Source organism: Phoenix dactylifera, unplaced genomic scaffold (assembly GCF_009389715.1).
Source record: "Phoenix dactylifera cultivar Barhee BC4 unplaced genomic scaffold, palm_55x_up_171113_PBpolish2nd_filt_p 000089F, whole genome shotgun sequence".
NCBI classification, from domain to species: Eukaryota; Viridiplantae; Streptophyta; class Magnoliopsida; order Arecales; family Arecaceae; genus Phoenix; species Phoenix dactylifera.
In genome coordinates, this window is record NW_024067678.1 from 375,764 (window position 1) to 392,537 (window position 16,774).

General features: G+C 42.0%; 1 protein-coding gene across 4 annotated transcripts in view; it reads right to left on the reverse strand.

The window, feature by feature from the left end:
- Positions 1-8,191, reverse strand: part of LOC103708110 — a 37,332-nt gene extending 29,141 nt beyond the window's left edge. For 2 of the 4 annotated variants that reach the window (XM_039116360.1, XM_039116359.1), the window contains exons 1-3: positions 7,957-8,191; positions 7,582-7,841; positions 4,961-5,089 (exon numbers count right to left, since the gene is read on the reverse strand). In XM_039116360.1, coding sequence (XP_038972288.1) covers positions 4,961-5,089; positions 7,582-7,839 — 387 coding nt within the window. In that variant the 5' untranslated portion in view covers positions 7,840-7,841; positions 7,957-8,191. The remainder of the gene's footprint in view (positions 1-4,960; positions 5,090-7,581; positions 7,842-7,956) is intronic. The other 2 variants (XM_039116357.1, XM_039116358.1) reach the window with 2 other exon arrangements.
- Between the last annotated feature and the right edge of the window lie 8,583 nt (positions 8,192-16,774).

Consider the following 16,774-nt stretch of genomic DNA (forward strand, 5'->3'; position numbering starts at 1 on the left):
TATGCACAATGTTGACTAGCAGTTTAAAAATTATGCCCATTTGAGTGAATGCCACATTGAAACACATATCTTAGCCATTAGTCGCATAGTTCTTGCCTATTTTTGGCGGTCCCCCAAGAAAGTATATTCGATCTTCCATCATGAATTGTCTATTTCAAGGTTTGCCATCTCGATACTAGACCCGGTACTGGGGCCACACTAGTATTGTGTCGGAACGGTACAGTACGGTATGGGATCTTTTTGGCGTACCGAGTGTCAGTATGCTGCCCATACCAAATACCAGTACGACAAACCATGGTTTGTTTGTATTGCCATGGCTTACCCAATAGCAAATCAAGCATCCATGACATGTATAACAGACTAAACATTGTCAAAGTACTTTCACATAATAGTAAAAAAAACCAAAATCTACTACCTACATTTACCTCATATTATTTTGCAGATGTTTTTATTTAGGCAAGTTCAGTTTTATGAAAACTTCTTGAGATATGACAGTACAAAAGGTGTTCCCAACACAATTGTTTGGCAGTCCTCCTTTTTCTCTGTACAAGTTGGGGAAATGATCAAAAAAAAAGAACAAATTGGACTACATTAAGCTAAAATAATCTACTTTCTAATGAACTGGACCCATAAGCATATGCATATAACAAGGCCTTCACCTCTTGGCAGATTATGGTATTGGCTTGATAATCTTCATTAACTCTAAAGTTTACTAGTCTATTCGCTGGCTTGTTGGCTTCTCTGAAAACATGGCTTGTAAAGAAGAGATCCAATGAAGAAGCAAAATGGATGATATCTCAAAGCAATGGATGCTTTGAAGCTATGGAGAAACTGTTAAGATATTTCATGATCCAATTGATAATGGTGCTTGAATCCCCTTCTAACCATATTCTGGTTAATTTAAGTTGGTTAATGGCTGCTAATAATCCTTCCCAGGCTGCTCGCTCTAAATTCTGCTTCTGAATTGAAGATTCTCTAAAATTTCTTGCTTCTGCAAGTAAAATGTATCCATTGTGATAGCTTATAACAAATTCCCACCCACCCCCCCTCACCATCCTTCCATAAAGCATCAAAGTTCACCTTTACGATTCCACAGGGAGCGGGTATCCATGTAACCAATCTCTGGAATTGTGGGTTTGAGCTCACTGAGCTGCCGGCACCCTAGTGCGGATGATGCTCGACATGGCTTCATAAAATTCCTTTGCAAGATATTGGGCATGGTGGCTGATTTCATATGGATTACTTGATTTCCTCTTACAAGATGCGGTCATTTCTTGCATTCCGAAAAATCCAGCCTGCATAACATATCAATGATATATCAAAATATGCCACTTGCTTGTTCGAACAGCAATCAATCAGATCCTGCATTGAGTTAAATATGGGAATTGCTGCATTATTTTTGCGTTTTGCGTAACTCATTCCACACGGTCACTGCTACTGAAGAAGTAATAATGCAATGTTCAATATATTCTTTAATTCCTTAGCAGATATCGCATTCAGTGCTTCGATTCTAGAGAAGTCCTCTTGATTCGAAAAATTCTTTGCATGGTAGTTGGCCCCAGACTACTTTCCACCAATAGATTTCGACTCTCGGAGTTGCTGATACTTCCCAAATCCACTTGAAATCCTTAGTACAACCAGCCAATTCTGCTTCACATTCCTCTTGAATGACTATACGCATCTCTGATTTTCAGATTTGTAGAACCAGCGCATTTCCATACTATTCTATCTTCGCAATATGTTTGGGAATTGGAATGCACATCACCTGTTCAGAAGTATCCCTTGTAAACAACTGCATCAAAAGTTAATGATTCCATAAGTCATCCACATTGATCAAACCTGAAACTTTCCGGTTGTCATTGCATAGGTTGGAATTAAATGGCATGGGGCTTCGATTGATGGGAATATTGTTAATCCAGGAATCTTGCAGCACACTAATATTTTTGTCATCTTCTACTTGCCAAGAGAAAGATTGTGTTTTTCATTTTGATCCGCAACATATTGACTGCCAAATTGGTGAAGCTCCTCTTCTGAGTTGATAATTGTCCCAATCAGTGAAATTAGATTTGGTTCCCACAACTTTGCATCAAAATGAATTTATACTGAGAATTAGACTCCCTGTTGCTTTTGCCATACATGCTTCCTTTTGAAGCTTGACTTGCTGTAATCCAAGACCTCCTCGAGTTTTAGACTTGCAAACTTTCTCCCAAGATATCAAATGAAGCTTCTGAGAACCCATTTCATGTCCCCGTAACAATGCTTTAAAGAGCTTCTCTAGTTCCTCCATGACTGCCTTTGGAAATGCAGTATTGGACATGAGATCAGCATAACTAGATGATAGACTAGACTGAAGTAGTGTAAGTCGTCCTGCTTAAGCAAGTTGCTTCCATTTCCATCCCTCTAGTCATTTGTTGATTCTATCAAAAAGTGGGTTGAAATCCTGTCTAGAGAGCTTACCACCCGATAGAGGAACTCCAAGGTAAGTCCACTTGCCGGCCTTTACTGGAATGCTTAGGATACTGAGAACATGCTGTTTATTGACTTGGTAGTAGAAGGTTCTCTCTAATAGCAATAGTCGTACCCATATCTCCCTTTAACCCTCCTTTATTCTTTGCATCATCATTTTTATCAAGGTCCACAATCTTAGTACCAGGTACCGTACCCCTATGTTACCAATTTAGTGCGATACAAGTTAGCAAGATACAATACGCAATCCATATCGGAACAGCCATTGAACTATATTTGCTCACTTTTTATCTCGGTACACCTCGGTATGAGCTGGTATGTCTCGATACGAGTTAGTACGTATCTCAATACACCTTAGTACGTATCTCAATACATCTTGGTATGCCTCGGTATGGGGCAGTACAAGATGGTATAGGGCCAGTACTGACATGAGTTTTATACCGATTGCAACCCAATATAGTTCGGTATGCCCCATACCGGGTGATTCGAGATGGTATGAGTCCATGATCTTTATCATAGATTGATCTAATGTCCTCTTCAACATCTAATCCTTTGTTGCCCTCAGCTAGGAGCTACTCCCTTGGAAGATTGTCTGCCTTTCTACATTCAATCTTCATACAACCCATCCCTCCACTAGTTTAATGCTTGTTGATCGCCCAGGAGTAGGTGGATCATCCTATCACCACAAGGTTGAGATTTATTCGAACATCAGCTATACATGCCTCTTGTAGTCCATTACCTTGAAAGTTCTAATTGTATCTTAGTGTAGGGACATGCCATTGCTTTGCTACTTATTTGTGGTGATAGCACAATAGTGCGCGCTCTTGAACAATCCACAAGGAGTGCAAGCTGCGGGCATCCTAGATCAACTAATGTAGTTTACAAATACATTTGGCCACCTGCTGCTCCTTGATCTGCATCAACTGGTTCCGAATGATGACTTGATAAAACTCCTTTGTGTAAGCATCTATAGGTTTGCTGCCTTTCTGAAAATTATGGAGGCATTGGTACAAGCACTAGATGTACTTGAAGGGCATAAATTATGCACTCAACTTTTTGTGTCCTTATCTGACATTGGGTTTGCCCTTCAGCTTGCAATTCATTAACCACTCCCACTAAGGAAAAGCTTAGCCCATTAAACTTAAGGCGATCATCTTCACCTTTTTCTCTTTCAACACATCATTTTATTCAAAGATGCACTTTGCATTGTTCAATCAATCAAGAAATTCCTTGGACTATAGTCCTCCTGCATATTCAGACAGATCCATCTTGATGGCGGTATCCCATCATCGATCTGATTGGCTTTCCTGATCAGGCTGATTAACTTAATCACCCTACTCTCATGATGTACTTGATATGGAGCCCCATCACGAGACAACTTGTTGAAGTTGGACAATTTTGTGACACAATCATCTTCATTATGATTAATTTTCACCTGTTGACCTGCAGTAAATGCATGGTCAAGCTTTTAGACCAGCAGTAAACCAGCAAGTGTTCTTGATTCTTCCATCTTGATATTTTAGATATCACAATATCGTCACAAATACTATAGACTTGCTGGTTTTCTCCACTATTTTCTGTTCATAGGCTTTTAGACACTAAAACAGTTTGTAATTTGACTGCATGGACGCTGAATGTTGTTCATATTTTATAGAAACAGGATCCTATGATGATTTTATATATCCTTTGCAGGAGAAAAGGGGCTTAGGATGAATTTGTATATCCTTTAAGGAAAGAAGGGGATTAGGAGTTAAAATGGATGCTAAATTCATGAATTTTATTACATTCATTCAATCATTTCTCTGGTTCTGCTTGTTTGGAACATGCCATGCATGCTAAATGCAATGATTTCCTATTGAATTAACTTTGATATGGTAATTAGTTTACACATGAATCTATTGATCCTGATATATCAGTTCTATTTACTTCAAAAAAAAAAATGCTTGACTTCTTCGTTTATGAGATAAGTAGAGAGCAATGAGCTCATATGTATAATAAACCTCCACAAAAAAACATGTATATTTCAGTGCAAAGGTTAGTACTTAGTAGAATTTGGAATTTGTCATTTTTTAGTTTGAACTCAATGATCTGTCTCTTATCTAAATTTCCTAAGTTGATTTTATCAATAATTAACATTCTTCCCAAACATGCTGTGTTGCTAACACTAAACTTGTTATTGACTTTTATGCGTAATGCTCATAAGTCATAACACATTTCCTATAAGATGTGAAAAGTATACTTTCAACCACGACAACAATAAGTAATAGTGATGATGATAACGATGATGCTGATGACAACAAGGACATTAACAAAACAATGTCAACAATGGTTATGAATAACAAATGATGATAGTTTTAATGATTGTAAATGCATTGGTATGCCTATTACTTTAATACTGCCTTTGGATCATGATAATTTATAGGAATCCATGTCAAATTAGTACTTCCACCAAGTACGGCATGGGACAAAAACTATTAGAATGTGACTAACTTGCCTCTCTGGCCAATTCTGCTGCTTGCTGGTAATGTGAATGGTCTGATTTTACTCTGGAAGAACCCAGATAAACTACTCCCCTCCCAAGCTTGTGTACAAGTTCATAGCACCTTTGTATCTCCTTCCTCACCTTTAACAAAGAAAAATAACCATCATATCATTTATGATAAATTTTTCTCCCTTCATTGAAGTTCATGCACAATCAGGCTTACTCAACCTTGTCTTCACTTGATATGAACATAAATATATAAGTAACTCATCTCAAGAGACATAAGAAAAACCATCTACTGAAATAAACTAGATAACAATACAAATAAATCAATAATAAACAAATCCACTGGAAATACATGCACATTTTATGCTTTTATGAACTACTTCTGCATGAGAAAGCAACTTTTGCTTGCAACTATCTACTTCTGTCCTAATATAAAGGCATTCTTATAAAGGATTTGGTGTTGGACAAGAACCAAATGCAAACTTGGTTCCGTGCAGCTGACTACAAGCCAGCACGATGAAGCTTATTGTTTTGTCATCTGCTCAGATTCAAGTAAAGGAAAAAGAAAAGAGGCAGCATTTCTAGAATTGACTGGTGTATGAGCAGATATGTAAAAAACTTTGCAAGCACAAAGCAGGGAAAAAATGGTGGTGAATTAGTACCTAAGGGAAATTCCATCTATGAATGAGATTCCATTGTGAAGATAGTAAAAATTCAGTCATATGTTTTCCAACAAACCATGAACCGATAAACATTTTGATAAAGCTTACATCCACTTACCTATCTGTCACATATTTTGGCCATTTTATACCTAAAAGCATCATTTTCTGAAAAGTCCATCCGCTTACATCTCAGAGATACTGCTGGTATCAGTTAAATAATTTCTATCAGAAAATTGAATAATTTATTTTCTGATGGTCCATCCACTTACCTTATCTGTCACATATTTTGGCCATTTCATACCTAAAAGCATCCTTTTCTTGAAAGTCCATCTGCTTACATCTCAGAGATACTGCTGGTATCAGTTAAATAATTTCTATCAAAAAATTGAATAATTATTTTCTGATGGTCAAGCACTAGAAATAACTTAATAATTGGTTACTGGCCCAATCTATTTTTTATACCGCAGCTCATTGTGAACAGCAGAAAACCATCTTAAGATATGGAGCGGATAACTTTCTTCTATGATGAAATCAGAGGTAACTTGAAATGGCTAAATGCGAGAACTAGAAAGAGAAAGACTGAACTTTATATAATCAGAAATTTAGGCCTTAAGTGAAAACATCTCAAAATATAAGTTATCATCATCATCAAGTACCTTAAATCCTAATGGACTATCCATGTTGTTTACATAGAGATCTAACAAACAATTAACCCAGAAGTACAGACTAGATCAAACTCCATATTCAAAAAGATTATCTAAGTCATCAGAATTAAGTACAATACCAGAAATAATTCAAATAATCCTGACACCATCATGTTCAGCAGGTGGAGAGAGAAGCAGGTCCTAACATTTGACCTTAGCAAGCTCAATAACTTGCCCTTGTAGGGAATTACCACTTCATTTGTCATAAATGGAGTATAGTGCAATCATATCCTTGATGGATGCAGCGCAAAACATATGGTTACTATAGAGTTGATACAGAAACTTAGTCCCAAGATAGGCAGAAAACCATTACAAAATGATCCTCTAGTAAGTTCAGCAATTAAGCACCAATTCTTTGTTAACCTTCCTCGTGGCTTAGCTCCTTTATAAGTCGAGCACAGCTCAAAAATAGAAAAATAAGCCAGCTAAATTTTCCTGAGATCCAAAACTAGTGGTGATTCTTTAAAATCAATAATCCTTAAGCTTAATTATGATCTCGGACAGTCTGGATCCACATCAACAATACACCGATTAGAATAGATATCTGGGAAATGTTGACACCATGACACCAAACAACAAGAGGAAAACTCATTAGGTTCTGAGAGTAGCCCAAAATATCAATTGTCATGACACATTAGTAGTTCAAAATTCTAGGCCCTTATTCAAACAAGAAGGGTATTCATAGATTGTCTCTTCACTAATGGATGAATTCCGCACAGTAAAAGCAACAGCAACAATAGATGTTGCAATCGGTCAGGCTTCATATGATCAGAAACAGCAGTTTAGTTTCTAATGCATAGACATTGCAGACAGACTTGAAAATAGAAAGATGTGGGCCTATTTGGTAATGCTTCAGTTTTCTCCTTTTGTTTACAAAAATCCAAGAACAAAAATGAACTAGACTGAACAACATGTATGGTGAAACCTTTTTGTCTTTTCAAATTGTTTGAGAAAAAAAAATCTTTTGTGCTTTTGAGATTTATTGCTCTGTAAAAAGAGTGAAAACAAAAGCAAGGGATAGCACAAGTTCTGTACAAAAGCTATCTTCAACAACAATCTCCAAGTGATAATTTCACTAATTTGTATAGAAACAAAAACACAAAGCCAACAATGATGCCTAACAAGCGCTCCATAATTCATAATATTCTCCATCGTTTCTCTCTCTTTCTTTCTTTTTTCCGTTTTCTTGAATTATAAGAAACAAAATCCAGAAAACCTAGCAAAGAGTTAAAGAGACACAGACAGAGAGAGACGTGATTACCTCATTTGGGCTTGTTCTTCCTGAGAACTCCTCCTGAGGTTCAAGGGCAGACGCGACAAGCCTTCTTCCTACTGGAGACTTGAGCATAAAAGGCATGCTGGAGTCGACCAAGTTTGGTCCACTGCTTCCACGTTTTCGCCACCAACGGAGTCGTCCTCCTCCCACTGATGAGGGCTCTCTCAGATGAAGAGACTTATTATCGCGTACAAATCCATAAGAAACATAGCCCATCATGCTCAAGCAGGAGGAGAATCCCATCTCTAATTACAACTTAAGGCGGTCGGTACAATAAATCAAAACAAAAAAAGAAAAGAAAGAATGCAGCGCAGCGAAAAAGGTACCGATGTTCTCCCAAAAAAGAAAAAATTAAAATACCGATGCGAATGCGATCCTCCCAACTTGAATTGAATATAATAATTCCGAAGAGCACAAAGAAGATAGAAGCACCCCAAAGCTGCACCTCCCGTTTAACTTCCTCCTCCACCTTGACGCCGTTCGCCTTTCCGTCCGAGCCTGGAACGGTGCCGAATCCCGGAATTCTACCGGCGGGTGCGGGGTTGGAGGACTAGACTAGACGTGAACAGACACGCTCTGGCTCCACCGGCATTACATGAATCTTATATATAGACCATATGGTACTCAAAGCTTTGTCTTGCTCCTTACGCTGCGTAAAATGCCTCCCATCTTTGTACGGTACTTCAAAAGGATGTTAAAATTATCTTACCTTTACGTGTCTTTTTTTTTTTTTTTTTTTTTTTTTGGGGTGTAATGGCGTCTCACTACATACAGCCGTAATGACGCCCTGAATGGTCACAGTGTAGAATATGCTCTAGTGCCAATGGCACATGCTTCGATGCCTCCCATGTGAAGGCGCCCATGTGGTGTGCTGCGAAGGAAGCGACCCAGTTCGCTACATTGTTCGCCTCCCCAAAGACCTGCATAGCACTAAAAGAATCGCACTCCTCCAGCAGACGACAAATGTCATGGATCAGAGGATGCAGATCTGTCCTAACTCGTCCGCTCTGAATCCAATCGATCACTATAGCCGAATCATCCTCAAGGAAGATTCGCCTCGCACCTAGATACACTCTAGCATGGACAAGGCCCTCCCATGCCGCATACAGCTCCACCACTGGGACTGACTCATCAAAAATGCGCCGACCACCGACAGCAATCATCCTGGAGTCCTGATCTCTAATTATAAAAGCTACTCCACATCTGCTACCGCCCTCTAAGACACTACCATCAAAATTTACCTTAAGAAAATTAAGGGGTGGAGGCTCCCAGGATACCATCGGTATCATCATGTACCTCGGTGCTGTGGAAGCTAAAGAGGAACCCTAGAAGTCCCTATCTCCTCTAGGTGAACGCTGAGCTACAGAGCTAACTAGTTCAGCTGCATGAGCGAGTGCTTTGGTAGCCACTGATCTCGGGTAGAAACCTTTGCCATCAAAAATCCTCGCATTCCTGTCCAACCATATATGATATGCCACATATGCCCATACCACTCCCCTCTCTGCCCCGCCAGGATGCCGAGCTGTATCTTTTACCTGGCTCAAAAACAACTCTGAAGAAGTGAAGCTCTGTCGGTGGCCCAAGGCGAAGCCCCAGACCAAAGTTGCTCGCGGACAAGTAAACAACACATGGCTGATAGTCTCCTCCTCCCCCAGGCATCCCTCACAATCGGTCGGTATGCTAATCTCTCTCCGAGCCAAGACTCCTCTAGCGAGTAAGATACCCCATGCTACCCTCCACAGGAAGAGGGCAACCCGTGGATGGACTCGCAACCGCCAGATCCAGCGGCCCTCCAACTGACGAGTGGGCCCTGGGTCCAACACAGCCTGGAGATCACCAACTGTAGCTCCCGCCCTTCCTATCGGGCTCCATATCCTCGTATCCACCATCCCCTGCAAGGGTAGGGGGTCGCCAATATCGTCTCTACTAGGGCATCACCGAACCGACGGTGGATCTGATCAGCATCCCATCTGCTCTCTCCCGGAGCTAGGAGGTCACACACTCTACTACCGGCTATCGCATCTGGGTCAAACATGGTAGGCCATCGGGATAGCTGCAGTCTGGCCATCCATCTGTCATCAACAATGTCAATACTGCAGCCATCCCCCACCGCCCATGAGATGTAGGGAAGCACCTGTGGGGCTCGCACACACATCTCATGCCAAATGTATGAGCAGTGACGGCCTGGTCTGAATAAGTCACCGATGCTCCGCTCTCCATACTTGGCTCTCATCAACCTACTCCATAGCCCCTCTAGCTTCAATAAGAATCTAACCACATGCTGGGCTGCCAGCACCTCCCTCCTAGTAAGAAGGGAGTGGATGCCGAGACCCTCACTCCTCGTCGGCTGGCAAAGGACCACCCAAGCAAGCAAGTGGGTGCCGCCACCTCCGCGTGCCCGTCCGCCCTAAATAAATCTCCACAACATTTGATCCAATGACCTCAATAATGCAGCTGGAACGATGGTGTTTGAGAGCAAGTATAAAGATATAGAGCTCAACACTGACCTGACCAGGATGACCCTGCCCATCTTGGATAGGGTACTTGCCTGCCACCCCTCCAGCTGCTGCCGAAGTGTCATCTCCACATTGGAACCGTCAATCCTACGCAGTCGGCGGCCAGTAATGGGGATCCCCAAATACCGCATGATACCATCATGCTCGCTAATTTCCAAAATCTCCGAGATAGCACCTTTCACCTGAGCTTCAACCTTCAGGCTGTAGCATATGGCTGATTTGGACAGATTAACCCATTGTCCGGATGCACTGCAATACTCACCAATTATCCTTCGGATAGCTCGTGCTGACTTCCGATTCGCCCTAGCCATCAAAAGGCAATCATCAGCAAATAGCAAATGGAAGATCTGGAGTGTACCAGCCCTCGGCCTGTAAGGCTCCAGCTCCTGGGTCTCAGTAGCACTATGGAGGGCTCTGGATAAGGCATTCGAGCATAAAATGAATAGCAGAGAAGACAATGGACATCCCTGATGCAGGCCTACTGAAGATTCAAATAATCGCGTAGGCGAGCCATTCACCAGAATGGCATAGGATGGTGTCTTGATACAGCTCATGACCCATCTGATCCACTGCGTAGGCGAGCCTTTTTCAATTTCACCACAATATGCCTCTGTTCATCCCCTTCGGATGGCTCACCTGCAGTTCTGTTGCCTTCCTCCCCCTGCTCCTTCACATTGAGAGAAACATCCATGCCTGTCACCTTCTTCTCCTCTACTAACCTTTGTGTCTGCCGCCTACCTTTCCCCGTTTGGTCACCAAGTTGTCGTTTCATGGGTCCAGCCCCCTTATCACTCCGGCCCTTTCCACGGCTTTCTTCAGTTGCCGTCTCAGTCCCCTGCTGACCATTGGGAACCAAAGCACAAGAGATGGGAGCAGCCAGAGAGAGAGTCTTCTCCTGGGTTTTCCTAGAGGCTACCCCAGTATATCTATCTAGGCGAGACATGGCAGTAGGCTCCAATCCTTACTTCCTCCATTCAGTTCATCCATCGGACGTTCCTTCCTTGCCAGCCGTTCCTTCATCGCCGACCGTTCCTCTACTGCTGGCCCTTCCTCCGTCGTCGGCCGGTCCTCCGTCGTCAACATTGGGGTGGCCGTTGGGACAGGGGGGAGCTTGGTGGAGTCCGATGAAGCCTACATCCTGTTGCCCGCTTGGGCTCTGTCGGCCTAAGCTAACCGGGTTTCGGATGCGGATGCGGCTCCTCGCCCACCCGCCATACTCTGGTCGGCTAACCCGGTTCTCTTCAGTGGGCTTTGGGCCTTTTTTGGCGGGCTGGGTTCACAGTGGGTCAATGGGTGGGCCGGGCTGACTAGGCTTTGGGCCGTTTGGATGGGTCGGGTTCGGTGGAAACATGTTGTTGGTCCAAGCTCCCCTGGGCTCCCAGCACTCGGCCCGATTGAGCCTGCGTCTGCCCTAGGCCCTTCCGACCGAGATGACTCAGCTCCAACCCATAATTAAATAGTGAGTCAAAAAAGCTAACCTCAATAGGAGGGGTTGAGTCGTCACCAAGATCGTCCATCATAGGTGCTCCCAGCACTCACAGGAGGGGTTGAGTCGTCACCAGGATGGGTCGGGTTCGGTGGAAAAATGTTGTTGGTCCAAGCTCCCCTGGGCTCCCAGCACTCGGCCCGATTGAGCCTGCGTCTGCCCTAGGCCCTTCCGACCGAGATGACTCAGCTCCAACCCATAATTAAATAGTGAGTCAAAAAAGCTAACCTCAACAGGAGGGGTTGAGTCGTCACCAAGATCGTCCATCGTAGGTGCTTTCCCTTGGTCCACCATTGCATCGATCCTCTGCCCATCAGCCCCCACTGGCTGCTCGATCACCCTCGCCCTGGATCGTGAAGCTTGGGGACCTTGGTTGATTGTGAGTGGGCCACAGGTTGACTCCTGTCCCAACCCGGTGGCCGTCTTCTTCCACGTCTCTGGTCCGGCTTGCTTCGGTTTGCGATTCCGACTGACGACCAACATGTTTCTAGGCCGGTCGGTTGCCTGGTCTAGGCAATGCTCAACCGGATTTGCTGGGGTCGCATTCATCTTTCTGTTGTCTTGCATCTGGTCCTCGCCCGCCCCGGCCACCGGAGGCGAGGGGTTGCAAGTGTTCCTGTCATGGCCAAGACAACAGCATTGGTAGTAGACCCCCGGAAGGTTTTCATAGGTGAATCCCTGCCAAATTCTCCCCAATTCACCTTGAAGGTAGATCCCCGACCCCAAGGGATCTTGGGCATCAATTTCTATTTTCACCCTCACAAACCCTAGACGCCGCCTGCAGTCCGATGTCGCATCCATTGCCAGCGGGCGTCTGGCCACACAGGCGATGTTGAGAATAGACTCCCTATCCCAAAACTCGAGTGGTAGTGCCGGCATTTGTACCCACGGTGCAACCTTAGTGACCTCTTGAACGCCAGCCACAAAATTGGGGCGCCACCTCTCCATGGCCAGTAGTTATCCCGCTACCAGCCATGGACTGCTCCGGAGCACCGCATCCCTATCCTCCTCCTTCTTAAAGCAAATGGCCAAATGCCCAGCTGCCATTGGGAGTCCTTTGACCTCGTAACCAATTCGAGCCCTAATCCGGATCTCCTTGACAATCTGATCGATTGGGACATGGCGACCAATGATTCGGGCTAGCAAAGTCATTGCTGACCATATTCTCCGTGCCTTGTTGATCCTTTCCGGTGGTAGCTCCAGGACCTCCATGAAGATGCTCTGATTTTGCTGGAGTTCCACTTGGGGGATCTCAGACGAGGTCCATTGGGGTCGTCGTGAGGGCGCCTGGGCCGTCGAAGACCACAGTGGCTTCTCGACCATTATCTGGTTTTGCTGAATGCCATTCCTTCCATTCGCCTCCATCTTCGTTGTACGGTTCTCCCGCCCGTCCTCCGTCGCTCCGCATCATGGGCTTTGTCGCTCCGGCCATTTTTTCTCTTTCACTGGGTTAGGAAAACCTTCTTCGCTTTCACTGAAAATAGCTTTCTTTGCTCGACGTTCTTGATCACTCGATTTTACATCATTATTTTTGATTTTGTCCATCGACAACCTAGTTAGTGGTTTTGATTTATCCTTGAGGAACGTTTTAAGATGAAGTTTGTGGCTAGTTCTATAATTACGTTAAACTTGAGGGGCATTTTGGAAGCCCTCACTTTCTTCTCCATTTCCCTTGCCATTGCGAATCTCAATAGGGGTGGTGTCACCGGTGGGCTGAGGAATGACTTCCTCTTGGTCTACGACTCCACATCCAATGGGAGTTCGGATAGGTTCCTATTCGCCAATGGATCCCAACTGGTAAAGACCATGCTGTCATGGGCAGAGCGGTTCCAGATCCTTCACGGTGTGGCCTCCACCCTGCTCTACCTCCATAAGGAGCAGGAGATTGTGGTGATCCATCATGACATGAACACCAGCAAGGTCCTCCTCAATGCCGACCTCAACGGCCGGCTCGATGACTATGGGCTCGCCAAGCTCTACAAGCACGAGACCAACTCGAGTACTGCAACGCTCCGTACCCGCCATCCAAATTGACTATGTGACGCAGCGCATACATCCTAGAGCAAAGCCTTAAAGAATATGCAAGACCTAAAAAATTATTACAACCTCAATAATCATAAATAAAAATGATCTCAATTCATAACAAATAACAAAATTGTACAAAATTATAACATTTATTGATCCTACCAGAAACAAAGATGTTGTATCCATTCATCTCTTCCACCTGGTAATCTCAACCATAGCCAGGTATTACGCAACCTGCAACTTAAAAAAAAAACGTGCAAGAAAGGATATGAGCTTTTCCAACCCAGTAAAAATTTTAAATCGTTACAGCATAAGTAATAGAAAAATAATCATATGAATAATATCCGGTAAAATGAATATCATATCAATACTCGAAAAGTTCATACAATTAACATGCATATAAGCCTCCGCTACTATCTTATCAAAGAAGCATATAATATATATATATATATATATATATATATATATATCAAATTTAACTAATTGTTTAACAACAATTTCTTATATCATATCATATGTTTCTCATTAACTTGTATTCCAGGTTTCAAAGTAATATTTTTCAACTTTCGCCTAACCAAGATCATGACCCAATCCAAGACTGACAAAATTCCATGTATAAGCCCATAGACACTATCACACACATAAATTCATAGAGATTACCCCATGTGTAAGCCCATAAATGCTATCCCATATGTAAGCCCGTGGAGACTATCCCACACATAAGCTCATGGAGACTATCTCACGGTAAGCTTAGTTCAAATTATATCTTATCCGTCTAATTTACATATTACTCTTGTCAAATCAATTTTCACTTATACAGTGCATTTCTCTTAAATTTAGGGTATCATTGTTTACATAATCGTGCTCTTAATAATTGTTACACATAAGTGTATTCATACTAGAAATCATATAAATCATACCATTATATGCCAAACCAATTTATCGATGTAAAACTCATGATGCAAATCCAGCAGTGCAAATCAATAATATGTATATAAATATATATAATGGCAATCCAAGTACAGGGATCCTTACCGCCACCAAGACTAACTAAGGCCCTATTTGGGAGAGCTGTTGGCAGTAGAACTTTTGGAAGTAGAGCTTTTGGAAGGTAACTTTTTGAATTAAAGCTTTTATAAAAAGCTGTTTACTGTTTAGTAACTACAATTCTAAATTATTGTGGCACTTTAACATATTTGGTAAACAAATTAAGAAAGTACTTTTGATATGACAAAATGACCATAGAGGATATTGCATAGTATTATACAACAGAGCATAATAAAATATAATATATATTAATATATGAATATATAATATATTATAATATTACTATACGTAATATAATACTATTATAATATAGTAATATAGTATTGTATACTATAGGATAATAATTTAATATAATATTAAATTATTTAACATAACATATCAATGTATTATGATATAATGTAATATAATATTATATTTATAGTATAATACAATAACAAAAGTATAAAATATTATAATTATTAGTATAAATTAATTTTCCATAATATAACATAATATTAAATTATTTAACATAACATATTCATGTATTGTGATATAATGTAATATAATATTATATTATAGTATAATACAATAATAAAGGTATAAAATATTATAATTATTAATGTAAATTAATTTTTTACCCTTCTGCAGATTTTCAAAATTATAAAGGGATATTTTGTGTAATTGTTATATCATAGATATTTTGGTAAAAAAAATAGCTTCTCGATGGGGCCTAAAAGTACTTTTTCGAAAAGCTCCAAAATGGAGCTTCTTCCAAAAAATTATTTTTAACTTTCTGAGAAAGCTAAAACAGCTTTTCGAAATTTTTATCAAACATCCCTATTTCATCTAAAAGTGCTTTTGGAGAGCCAAAAAGTGCTTTTTGGCCCTCCAAAAGCTCTCCCAAATGGAACCAAAATACAGTAATTACAATTCCACTTCATGATCTATGAGCTGGGGTGCAGAGTACCCCGATCATAACCTTCTCGTGCAGATAGCTCTCCCCATACATAATCAAACTTGAATATCAGAAGAAAAACATGCATGAACTAGCAACCTAGACCACCTAACGGTGTCCACCAGAGGTCCATCAATAGGTCCTCCCAAGTCCCGTCTACCAATTACCTAGGTCAACTATAGAGAGAGAAGACACCAAAAGAGAGAGAAACTAGAGAGAGGAGTGAGAAAGAGAAAAGGATAAGAGAGAAGAACTCTCTTCTTCTCCTCTTATTTTCTTTTCAAAATAGGGGAGACACATCCCTCTCCCCCTCCCTCTCAATCGCTCCTTGAGAACTCCATGGATGATGGCCACCACAGCCCCTCCACCCAACGGCGATGGCGGCTTTATAGCGACAGTCCTTGCCGGTAGAAGTGGCAAGCAATTGCAAGAAAAAGAGAGGAAGAAACTAAAAAAATAAAAAGGATGAGATCCACCCAATCATGGCCAAGATCGCCTTGGATCATCCCAGCTAACACCTGCACGAACACGGGTGTGGAGTGATTGATTAAAACCCCATTTGATTTTGATGAGCTCAAAGCATTTGAGTATATCTTGTGATTACTAATGAATTCAATTGAGTGTTTCAGTGAAAATCCTGTCCAAGTGTCTCTAGATTTGGTTCATAGTATTTTGGATAAGTTAAGAAGTCTGCTGAACCAAAGTCTGAGATTCGAGTCGACTCCCGAGTATCACGAGTCGACTCCAAGCGTATCAAGTTCACTGGCACGAGCTCGAGTCGACTCCAGACTAGTACGAGTCGACTCCGACTGAGAACAGAAAGAAGAACAGAAAGCCTCATCTCAGAACCTGTCAACGAGTCGACTCCTGAAGTGCGCGAGTCGACTCCAATGTTCAACGAGTCGACTCCAGGGTAGTAAGAGTCGACTCCAAGAGGTACACAAAGAAAAGTCAGAGAGCAGTTTTCGAGTCTGAGATTCGAGTCGACTCCCAGACAGCTCGAGTCGACTCCAAGACAAGCTTCACGTCAAAAGGCAGAAGACCAACTTTCGGAAACTGAGAGCCGAGTCGACTCCAAGGAAGTTCGAGTCGACTCCAAGACTGGATGAGCCAAAAGACAGAGAATCGGGAGTTCGGGCTCTGAGATTCGAGTCGACTCCAAGGACAGTC